Source organism: Lithobates pipiens, unplaced genomic scaffold (assembly GCF_037356315.1).
Source record: "Lithobates pipiens isolate NorthernLeopardFrog02 unplaced genomic scaffold, aLitPip1_a1.2 Scaffold_13, whole genome shotgun sequence".
In the NCBI taxonomy this organism is placed as follows: Eukaryota; Metazoa; Chordata; class Amphibia; order Anura; family Ranidae; genus Lithobates; species Lithobates pipiens.
In genome coordinates this window covers 225,099,948-225,112,642 of record NW_027507718.1, presented here as the reverse complement: position 1 = coordinate 225,112,642, position 12,695 = coordinate 225,099,948, and the positions used below count along the sequence as shown (strand labels likewise).

The 12,695-nt window shown below is 39.9% G+C and overlaps 1 protein-coding gene across 3 annotated transcripts in view; it reads right to left on the bottom strand.

Annotated features, from left to right (window-relative positions):
* Positions 1–29: 29 nt before the first annotated feature.
* Positions 30–12,695, bottom strand: part of LOC143974657 (ceramide synthase 2-like) — a 236,647-nt gene continuing 223,981 nt past the window's right edge. For all 3 annotated transcript variants that reach the window (XM_077476265.1, XM_077476267.1, XM_077476266.1), the window contains 3 exons: positions 9,257–9,363; positions 5,437–5,593; positions 30–1,405 (listed from right to left, as the gene is read on the bottom strand). In XM_077476265.1, the coding sequence (XP_077332391.1) occupies positions 1,244–1,405; positions 5,437–5,593; positions 9,257–9,363 (426 nt within the window). In that variant the 3' untranslated portion in view covers positions 30–1,243. The remainder of the gene's footprint in view (positions 1,406–5,436; positions 5,594–9,256; positions 9,364–12,695) is intronic.

The following is a 12,695-nucleotide window of genomic DNA, read 5'->3' as shown; positions in this document are numbered from 1 at the left end:
AATAAGAAATAAGTATCAACATTCATAAATCAACTTTAACATTTAGACTTTATTACTTATTTAGTTCACTAATGTTATCTTTCTACCATCAATAATAAAAAGTATACATGTATTCTCAGTTAAAACAGTTCAAAAAGTTTTCAATCCCCATTTATCTTTTTATTGACCTTACATATAACTGCCCATAAATTATTTTGAAGCCGGTTTGCTGAATTTGGTTATAAAAAATAATCATTAATAATCATTTAAAAGAAACCAATAAGGCATCATTCAAGAAAAGGTAACCACTTAAAGCAGCGTTCCACCTAAAAATGGAACTTCCACTTTTTGGATCCCCCCCCCCCAAACGGTGTCACATTTGGCACTCAGGGGGAGGGGGGAGCAGATACCTGTATAATCCAAGTTTTTGCTCCCAATTTTAGGCATAGATTGTTGCCGTATCCGCGGCTATCTACGCAATGTCCGTCCCCCTCGCTGTCTTCTGGGTGACACACAGGTCCCAGAAGTCAGCAGGGACCAGTGAGATCCCACAGCGTGACTCGGCTTCAGGTGAGGACATCGCGGGCGCCCTGGTCAGGTATGTGTCCTAATATTAAAAGTCAGCAGCTGCAGTATTTGTAGCTGCTGACTTTTATTTTAATTTTTTTCGTCAGAACTCTGCTTTAAGGGTCAGTCCATCTACTCATATTTCAGTTTGTTTCTGTCGCTGCAAGTTGCCTAAACATTCACTACCTTCTTTTAAATGGAAAATTACCATCTGGAGTTCCAGGCTCTGATCTTCCCTTTACAAAAGGCTCAAGTACTATGGCCATTAGATGTTCCTGTGAACTGGGCACAGCTGAGACAACAGCTACCACATTTTTTCTCTGGTGCCCCTGTTAAAAATAGAAGCTAAAAGGTAATTCATCATTCAGGCATCTACCAGCAGGCTGAGATTTGGGTGGACTGAACCTTAACAATGTAGCCTTTATCCCACTTATGCTAAGGACCAAAAACAAGACGGTAATACAAGCTCTAATTGATTACCACAATATTTTAGTAAAGATTTTGATTAGGAGCTACTAAAGTTTGATGAAGCCCTACAATCAGATTTTTAAATTAGTAATAGGGCTACAGGATTTGGTGTAAGTTGGCAAATAACTGCCAGAGTGCATGACCACTATATTCAACACAACTAAAGTTGCAAAGATCACGAGAGCATTAGGTAGTACAGTCCATAAGTAGCTGTAACTTAAGTGGTCTTTCAGTGGCTGTTACTAATCACTCCATTTTCTGTAGCTTTGCGGGACACACAATTGTTGTTGCTGCGCCGGTGTCCCCTCTTTTTCTCTACTTCTGAAGACTTTTTGAATCCTTGTCCACTGTCATCACTGTCCTCCACATCACTTCGAACATCATTGCCTAGCTGCACGGTACAAAAGATTTAATTGCTATAATGTTCAGATTTAATTTGCACTGTTATAAGCAGAGTTTTAAGGATAAAAGCAATAAATTAAACAAAGCATATGAAACAATACATTTTAAGTTGATATAAGTTAATTTTCAGATATACAGTAAGTAAAACTGAGAACCTTGCTGAGAACTGAGAACAAATGCTGAAAAAATAGTTTCCTTTTTTTGTAAGAAAAGGCAACTACAATTTCAAAAATCTAAAATTATGAGACTCTGAACAATATATTAAGGATAACGTTGTCCCGCTCCTAGCTAAATTTAGGGGAAAAATTCAAATATGGAAACGGCTCCCACTATCTGTAGCGGGAGGGGTAATCTAATTAAAATGCTATGGATGCCGCAGCTTCTGCATGCACTGCATAACTCCCCAGTGTGAGTGTATAAAAAGTGGTTCCAAAAGATAGACACTGTGTTTAGAGAATTGATCTGGAAGGGTGGACCAGCAAGAATTCCTTTTGCGCAGCTTTATAATTACAAAGACAGGAAAGAGGAATAGCACTTCCACCCCCTTGGAGTTACTTCCTAGCGTCACAGCTTCAGTATATGGGAGGGTGCAATAGGCTGGATGGGGGATATCTAGGGAGGGATATGCTGTTACAGAACACCCTGCATAGATCAATGGTGGAAGCCATGGAGGCGGGCTCCTTCCCCTCTGGGTTTCCTACTTTAAAATTGATGGTGAGAGTATGGGACACAGTGAAGACATTGCTGGGGTAGAGAGGATTCACAGAGTATGCCCCATGTGGGAGAATAGAAACTTGGGGGAAGTCCAGAAGATGGGGGCAATAAATGAATGGGAAAGGTATGGAATAAATTTCATTAGTCAGCTATATAAAGACGTACTCGAGGATTTGACGTATTTCCAGGAAATGAGAGAACAATATGCAATACTGAATAAGTCTTTCTTTAGGTATTTACAGATTAAGCATGCCCTAGGAGAACACTTTATGGAATCCACATGTTCTGGAGGTGCCCGAAGTTATTTCGCTACTGGAGGGAGGTACTGGGAAACCTGGATGTTAAGTTATGTGTTCTGGGCTTGGTAAAGGGAGAGGGAAACGCTGGACGTACTCAAGTCGCAATTCTTAGATGCTTATCTCAGGCAAGGAAACTGATAGCTCAGATATGGCAATCGGTTCTACCCCCATCCAGTAGAGAATGGGAACGTGGCATAAAAGACAATTTTGAAGGAAAAGTGGGTATATGTTGGACAAGGTGGCATAAAAAAATATGACAAGATTTGGAAACCTTGGTGGGATATAAAAGGCTACCCCTCCTAGAGGAGGCTGTAGGACGAAAATGAGAGAGGAATTTCCTGTACAAAGTTAGGGAAGTCAGAGGAGATGGAAAGGGTAGAGGTAAACAGCTTCTGGTAACAGGTACAATTCAAAGCAGGGCAATGATAATTTTTAAATTAGTAGGTGGGGAAAGGATGAATTTTTGTCATCCAGGGAACGTGTCCTAGCTGTAAATGTCAGACAATATGCAGTGTCTTGAAAAAGTATTCACACCCCTTAAAATGTTCCACATTTTGTCATGTTACAACCAAAACGTAAATGTGTTTTATTGGGATTTTATGTGATAGACCAAAACAAAGTCACACATAATTGTGAAGTGAAAGGAAAATGATAAATGGTTTTCAATTTTTTTTTTTTTAAATATGTGAAAAATTTGGCATCTCTTTAATTGAGCCACCCTCAGACTTTACTTTTGTAGAACCACCTATCACTGCAATTACAGCTACAAGTCTTTTTGGGGATGTCTCTACCAGCTTTGCACATCTAGAGACTTATATTTTTGCCCATTCTTCTTTTCTAAATAGCTCAAGCTCTGTCAGATTGGATGAAGAGTGTCTGTGAACAGCAATTTTCAAGTCTTGCCAGAGATTCTCAATTGGATTTAGGTCTGGAAAGTACTCCTCATAATTCAGTTTGGCCTTCATAAGACCCAATGGGGCCGATTTACTAAAACTGGAAAGTGCTAAATCTGGTGCAGCCATACAAGGTAGCCAATCAGCTTCTTACTTAAATGTGTTTGATTTAGCTTTGTCATAACAAAAAAACAAAAACCTGGATGCTGATTTCTGTGCAGAGCTGCACCAGATTTTGCAAAGCGAACATGAAGGCAAGGTTCACACCTAGGGGTTGATTTATTAAAGGCAAATAGACTGTGCACTTTGCAAGTGCTTAAGTAAATGAGCAGAAGCTCTGCTGACTTCCATCATCCAATCATATGCAAGAAAAAATGCTGTTTTTCTTTTTCTTACACATGATTGAGTATTCTTTGCAAAGTGAAGCTTTACTTTATTTACTAAGCAAAGTGCACATTTACTTTGCAAAGTACACAGTCTATTTGCTTTAATTAAATTAACCCCTCAGTGTCTTATGAATGTGTGTTTTCGCACCCTTGTTTTTTTTTTTGCACGTTTGCCTGCTGCACACATAGGGTATCCCATTAATTTCAATTGGCTGCCCTATGCACAACAAACGTGCCAACAAAGCTCATGTAACTTTTTGGACATTGAGGTTCACACATTTAATTGCATGTTTTAACGTGCCCCTGCTCTTCACATTTGGGGTGCCATTAACAATGAATAGCACCACAAGTGTGGTGTGCACTTTTCACGCATTCCATTAATGTGTGCAAAGCCATATGCTTTTACATGCATGCTCAGATGTGAATGCAGCCTAAATGAAGAGCATTATATTACATTATATTAAGTACATACAGTGCCTTGCAAAAGTATTCACCCCCCTTGGCTTTTTATCTATTTTGTTACATTACAGCCTTTAGTTCAATGTTTTTTTAATCTGAATTATATGTGATGGATCAGAATACAATAGTCTAAGTTGGTGAAGTAAACTAAGAAAAATATATACATAAAACTATTTTTCAGAAACAAAAAAAATGATAATTGGCATGTGCGTATGTATTCCCCCCTTTGCTATGAAGCCCATAAAAAAGCTCTGTCATTACATATACACACCTTTTTGAAAGGCCCCAGAGGCTGCAACACCTAAGCAAGAGGCACCACTAACCAAACACTGCCATGAAAAACAAGGAACTTTCCAAACAAGTAAGGGACAATGTTGTTGAGGAGTACAAGTCAGGGTTAGGTTATGAAAAAATATCCTAATCTTTGATGATCCCTAGGAGCACCATCAAATCTATCATAACCAAATAGAAAGAACATGGCACAACAGCAAACATGGTAAGAGACGGCCGGACACATCACATCACCCAAAGAACACCATCCCCACAGTGAAACATGGAGGTGGCAGCATCATACCGTGGGGATGTTTTTCAGCAGTCAGGACTGGGAAACTGGTCAGATTTGAGGGAAAGATGGATGGTGCTAAATACAGGGATATTGAGCAAAACCTGTACCACTCTGTGTGTGATTTGAGGCTAGGATGGAGGTTCACCTTCCGGCAGGACAATGACCCCAAACACACTGCTAAAGCAACACTTAAGTGGTTTAAGGGGAAACATGTAAATGTGTTGGAATGGCCTAGTCAAAGCCCAGACCTCAATCCAATAGAAAATCTGTGGTCAGACTTAAAGATTGCTGTTTACAAGGGCAAACCATCCAACTTGAAGGAGCTGGAGCAGTTTTGCAAGGAGGAATGGGCAAAAATCCCAGTGGTAAGATATGGCAAGCTCATAGAGACTTATCCAAAGCGACTTGGAGCTGTTATAACCGCAAAAGGTGGCTTTACAAAGTATTGACTTTAAGGGGTGAATAGTTATGCACATTGACTTTTTCAGTTATTTTGTCCTATTTGTTGTTTGCTTCACAATAAAAAAAAACATCTTCAAAGTTGTGGGCATGTTCTGTAAATTAAATGATGCAAATCCTCAAACAATCCATGTTAATTCCAGGTTTTGAGGCAACAAAACACTAAAAATACTTTTGCAAGGCACTGTACAGATATACATTAAAGCACACTCTGCAAAGAAATGTTAAAAAAAAATCATTCATACCTTTCCAGTGAATGTGAACCTATAAAGCATCTGCAATATCATATATGCCCAAATCATATGCAGTATTTGCAGAATCATTAGTAGGGCATTAAAAAAATAATATCCAAAGAAAGGCTGAAAGCGTAACATGGAGTAGTAATACGTGCTATAAATAATCCTGGAAAACAGAAATTTGGACATCTTAACCTGGATTGGAGTATACGTCTATACATCTGGAGTATACGTCTATTATTAAAACATTTCAGGTGACACATGGAAGAGGTAGTAGCAATGACTGAATTCTTATTCCATATTTACGACCTACCAAAATGTTAAAAGTACAAAATAGCAAACAGTGTGGCATTGTCCATGGCATTATATCATATACAGTATCTGCTACTGCATTAAAAATCATGAAACAACATTTGAGATAGTTTCTATGGGTAATTCTTCCAATTTTCACATTTGTATAGAATATTCATGTAAGAAAAAACACTAAATATGTTTGTTTTAAGTATCGTTATTATAATGACATAATAGGAGACAACACATAATTAATGAGGCAATATACTGTATTTCAGTCTCATTTGCTTTAGACAAACTTTGCATTTTGGGTCCTTAGTGGCAATTCATAGTGAACTGACATCTTAAAGCAAAGAAATATTTATATTTCTACATATAATATATATAGTTCTGTGCCACTGGTGAGGAATTCTGAGATTGTAATTCCACCATAGCTGGACACATAAACTGTATGTAGCAGCCATAACCCTCGATAGGGCGGCCTTGACTTTTGGGTTTACCGGTTACCCCCGCTTGGCTGGTTCTTCCACGTCTAGGGGTTCCCAGGGTTAGTACCCAACAACTTTGGACGCTGACATCATAAAAGTCCTTTAGAAAGGTTTTTATTTGCAGTCTTGTATGGGAACAGAGGGCAAGGGTGAAGAAACTCAGGCACCTTGAACTGCTAATCACCAGAAAGTCTCTAATACAACCCAGAGAGTAGCCACTCGCAGCTGGGTGCGTCAAGGCTGAACAAATCTCTAGCCAGAGATTATGGCAGTCAGCACTTTGATCCAGAACGTACAAAGTTTTTGACCTTGAATAAAGCTTGCAACCGAAAATTAACAGGGACCTTTCCTCAGTACCTGGAACGTTCTCTGTCTCCTTGGCAGTACTAAAAAAAGTGTGGATTTGTCAGTGTCCTTCACAACCCAGCAACCAGGCACTTCTCAGGATGCCAGCTTGTTGGCCCTCCTCTGAAGAGTCCTCCCCCGGTCACTTACACGAGCTGCGGTGCCCCTCCAAGCCCAGAGCACACCCGGACACCTTGAATCCTCCCTCAGTTACTGCGCCTTGGACCAGCCGGTTCCGAGACTCGGGAACAGACGTATCCTTACCCCAGACCAGGCGGGTCTATTGGGGCTAACCAATCGAAACATGTTGCGGAGCGATAAACGCTCCTGTGACCGGGACCCCTTGCGGGGCTACCCCGGTCTAGAATCAGGAACAGGCAGCTATAGCCTCACGAATGAACCTGAGCACGTCACTTCAATAATCCATCTTAAGTACCCCTCCCCAGACTCCTTAGCGGGGCCAGGCGCACCCACTGATTGGCTCCAGGGAAGCTGATACCTAAAATGTCCAACCAGGCCTGGTTCTGAGCCTGTCATGTGCACCTAACTGTACACACGACCAGAAAGAACTCTAACACAGCCCAGCCAAACTGATGTCAAAGTTAAACCTACATAATTAACCCTCAGAACCCCTTTACTGTTCTGAGGCAAAAACAAAATTTGTACATGACAGACACCTTGTCCAAAGTGTCATCGCTACACATACATATATATATATATATATATATATATATATATATATATATATATATATATATATATATATATATATATATATATATATATATATATATATATATATATATACACACACACATACATACATATACACACACACAGAAATTAGGGGTTATTTACTAAAGCTGCAGGGTTCAAAGCTGGTGCAACATTGTAACGAAACCAATCAGCTTCTGGGTTTTTATTGCCAAAGCTTAATTGAACAAGCTGACATTAGAAGCTGATTGGCTACCATTCACAGCTTTACTGGATAATGAGTGCACCAGTTTTAGTAAATCTTCCCCATTGTGTCTGTATTATTTGAGGAAACGCAAAAACCAGAGCATTTTTTATAAAATAACACAATTTTACAATATACAAAAAAAACTTTAAGGCAAAGTACATGGATATACACTATAGTATGTGTGTAATATCTGACAGATACTGTGCTGTCTTAGGTAAGAACTAGGCTACCTCTCACTACCTATTTCTTTTCAAGCTGCAACAGTTCTGCTATATCTCTAACTTATTGAACCCCTCCCACAGGCACACCGCTATTGCTGCATGGAAATTCCCTGATCTGTGTCTGCCACCTCCCTATTTTGGGGGTGCCTCTTCCTTACTCTCTTCATGTATGGGGTTACTCTATGGCAAGATTGTCAAGATGTGTCTGAATAATGTTTGCAAGTATGCCACTATTAAGCTAAAGTTTAGCTAAAAAACAAATCCCTACAGCTTTAGCCATATCACTTTCCTGTAATGTAAGATGTTCTAGTTTTGCAGGCAGCTGGATCTTGCACTAAATAGCATCATGGGCCACTGGGCAAAGTAATGCCCTGGGGCCTCTACCAGGAAGACTGTGACCTACAGCCACAGAAAACAGTTGTTGTGGCTCAACCATGCTACATATTGAGTGTGGTTTTTTTTGTCCAGTTTTTTACAATAATCTTTTTACATTTGTTTTTTAGATTAAAATTTTTCATTAATTTTAATTTAGAATTTTTTTCCCACATTGCTGTTGGGGCCTTTGTTGAGATATCAGCAGTCTAAAAAGACCCCTGAAGTCTCACTTTTGAGACAAAGAAAGGGACTGAGGAAACACATTCCCCAGTCCCTTTCTCTGTATCCTCAGCTGCACTGCAGATGAATGAACAGGAGTCAGAGGCTCCTGTTCGTTCATAAACTGAAGCATTAATGAACACAGTGAGTGATCAAAAACAATAATTTACTGTGTTCACTTGGAAAAGGAAGGGGACAGTAAATTATATATTTACCGGCCCCTTTCCTCCTCTCCACCCTTATGATCCCTCTTTGTGCCTGCAGCTGCTGCCAGTGGGAGAGGAGGGCATCTGGTAGTGCTGCAGGGGAAAGGGGCTTTCCGCTGGGGCACCCGATGAAGAGGAGGTGCCTAGATTGCCGGTGGGGCACCCTAGAAGAGGAGGATCGGGCTGCTCTGTGCAAAATGATTGCACAGAGCAGGTAAGTATAGTGTTTGTTATTTTTATAGAAAAAATAACCCCTTTATTATGTCAGTCACTAATGTTGACCCATTCCTCTCTATATTGGCCCATCCAACCATAATAAAACCTTATTGGATGTTATGTCCACCTAAAGTTCCTTCAGACACTTTCATGAAAGACCAAATTGGCCTTCTCATTTCCTCTTATTATTTTGTGACAAGATGGGAGTCAGTAAATGAATAAAGGTCTAGGACAGATGCTATGATTTGCATAATTTGGTGAAACATTAAAATGTCAATGGAGAAGGGAGAAGATGGGGAGCTTATCACACAGGGGAACAGTAGTGGTCAAGGCAGATGCCTGATTGAATGTTCCTGTTGACATGGGATGGAGAACCCTGTATAGACATGAGCTGCAATAGGTAGTGCACGTTTTTCATGGGTGGAATTTATTGCAGTAAACAATTTTACTATATGGAAACACATCTAATCTGCAAAAAATGGCCACAAGTTACGTATCAGGACTCACCTTGTAGGAAGCAGATACAGACGAGTGACAATGAATACTAAGGCAAAGATTACAAACAATATGTTGCATGTCCTTTTCCACTTGCTGTAATTGCAAATCTTTGCTAGCTAAGGAAAAAATTAAGAAAGGTTTTTAAAAAGTTAGCTTTTTTTGGGCAAATAGATACTGTATAACTTAATTTTACACAAGTCTTAGAGGATCATTTATTAGGTTAGCGCACTGAACATTACACACAGTAATTCTATTACTTTTTATCACATTCCAAAAACTAAAATGTGATTTCTAATTTATTGCTATACATTGACCCACATTGTTATCTGCCTAATTAAAGTGCGAATTAGGAAGTCTCTCAGCACACAATTTTTTTTTACCACTTTAAGACCTGTATGTTACGCACCCTTCCTGTCCAGGCCATTTTTCAGTTTTCAGTGCTATGAAAGTTTGACTGACAATTACTTGGTCCTGCAAATCTGTACCCAATTAATTTTATATACATTTTTTGAAACAGATATTTTTTTTGGTGGTATTTAACCACTTCAATACTTTTACTCCCTTCTTGCCCAGGCCAATTTTCAGCTTTCAGGGCTGTTGTACTTTGAATGACAATTACTTAGTCATGCAACACTGTACCCATATGAAGTTTGAATAATTTTTTGAGACAGATAGTGCTTTCTTTTGGTGATATTTAACTACCACTGTTTTTTTTTATTTTTATTAAACAAACAAAAAAAAAGACCAACAATTTTGTAAAAAAAAAATTTTTTTTCTTTGTTTTTGTTATAAAATGTAGCAAAATAAGTAATTTTTCTTCTTCACTGATGTACACTGATGACACTGCACTGATGGGCACTGATGAGGCTGCACTGACTATCAATGTACTTGTGCCCTGTCAGACTTTCCGGTTATCGGCTCTCCTTTCCTCATGCTGTGGCAGTTTGTTTACATATGATAAGCTGTGATTGGACACAGCTGATCACATGGTAAAAAGCTGCTGTGATTTGCCCTTTACCACGAACTGTGATCAACTGTGTCCAAAGAACACATAAGTCACACAGCATGCCCAAAGCTCGCCCCAGGAGGCATGCATGAAGCATGTTCTGGGAGGATGTCTATGGATGTCCTCTCAAAACAAGAGAGCCACTGTAGCCGTCTTTCGGTTATGAGGCAGTATTGAGGAGCCACTGTTTCTTTTTAGTTTGTCTGTGTTTTGTACTTTAGAAAGGAAAACATTTTGAGGAGGAGGAGGAGAAACACATCAAAGGAGAAGTTCTGGCAAGAAATGATGTGCAACAATGTATATTTGTGAGCGTCCCTGCTTGTTGGATATCAAGTGAAGAGTGGCAGAAGTTCCATATGTTTGTTTGTATGTGGATATTGTGAGGAAGAACAGATCCCAGCAGGTATGCACCCAAAGTGTGTTTGTGTGGTAAAAGACATTCACGCCAGTGGCCGGCTGGAGGTCGTTTTGTAGGCCTCTGGCAGTGCTCATCTTGTTCCTCCTTGCACAAAGGAGCAGATACTGGCCCTGTCCAGCTCTCCTAGTGTAACTGCCTGTATCCTGGAATCTCCTCCCTGCTCTTGAAACCTTCTGGCAATGGCATGTATTGATGTGCCATCCTGGAGGAGTTGGTCTACCTGTGCAACCTCTATAGGGTCCAGGTATTGCCTCATGCTACCGATAGTGACACTGACCCTAGCCAAATGCAAAACTAGTAAAAAACTGTCAGAAAAGAGGAGTAGGGGAAAACGTGCGCAGTAACCTCCACCTGTAAAACCATTCCTGTTTTGGAGGTCGTATCATTGTTGCCCATCTAGTGCACCTGTTGGTAATTTCGTTAACACCAAAGCAGCTGAAACTGATTAACAACTTAGCAATTGACTTGATGCTATACTCTGATTTTTTATTTTTTTTGATCAGTGTATATGTAAAGTTCAGGGATATAGCACTTTGGTATCATGTGCAAAGCCATTTGTCTTAAGCATAAAAGTCTTTATTTTTATCTTAAGAGCGAATGAAAACAGAGCTTCCAGCAGCAAACAAAACTGACTTGACTACATTAACACAAACACAAAAGTCTGCTTGTCTTCAGCACAAAAGAAATACAAAACATACAAATTTCAGGTAAGCGATTCATACATAGCATCTATCCATGGCTGCTGCGGCCACCCCCTATTCAGGCTTCCGGCCCCTTTTAGGATGCCGATTGCCTAAATTACAGAGGTGGGGGTGTTTTCTGAAGCACCCGATTAGAGCTGTAGGCTCTAATAGGCTTCAAAATAGGGTGGACTCCGAGCGCAGAGCATTGCGCTCAGAGCCCACATAGGTGTGTTAGAAAAGCAAATGAATATTTGCTTTTCTAAAACTGAACTGCCTCTCTGCCAATCAGGAAGCGCGGGTCTAATACCTGTCACCTGACTGGCTGAAAGGACAGGCGCTCCTATTGGACACCTAGCAGGAAGAAAGAAGAGATGCACTGAGGACACAGCTCATCACTGCCTGACCTGCTGCCCCTCACATAGCTCGCCGCCGTCACCTACTGCCTGACCCACAACCAAGATGGGGTAAGTGCCGATCAGACAGCGAGCAGGTAGGCAGGGGTTACAGTGGCTGCATTTGATGGGCACAGTGGCAGCATTTGATGGGCACAGTGGCTGCAATTGATGGGCACAGGGGCTGCAATTGATGGGCACAGGGGCTGCAATTGATGGGCACAGGGGCTGCAATTGATGGGCACCTGCCACTGCTGCCATTCCTTTGTACCCTGCACCCCCCCAGAATCCAGTCCCCTAAAAAATATCATCCTACCCCCGTCTTTAAATCATAAGGCAGATGGCGAGCTTCGTAAAAAAGCTCTGTTTTCACATGTGGAGTCAGATATGAAAATTAGCATCAACTTATAAAAAATTGTTTAATTAAGAGAGTACTGAGAATTATTTTCCAAAGCATAACTATTAGGTAACTATTTATGATGTCCTATGGATTTTGTAAGCCTTGCCAAACTTTGTTCATTGGTTAATATAAAAACTAAGCCTATGTTCTCTATTTTTTTGATACTTGATTATGCCAAAGATTTGCTTTGTTCTCTGCTTGTTAATGATAGCTAGAGTTTGTGGATGCTGTACATTTTGTCAAAACAGCAATGTTAACTTTTTTAGTCTTCGGACTAAAATGGCATTTTAGTTTTAGTCCCATTTTGGTCTTCTGCAATTGTTTCAGTTTTAGTCATATTTAGTCAACTAAATCTTCAGTACATTTTAGTCGACTAAATTCTCCAGTACATTTCAGTAATTGCAATTTAGTTTTAATCATAGTCTTTTGACTAAAATGGCATTTTAGTTTTAGTCTCATTTTAGTCTTTTCGCTAAAATGGCTTTTAGTTTTATTTGTATTTTAGTCATCTCAATTGTTTTAGTTTTAGTCATATTTTAGTCAACTAAA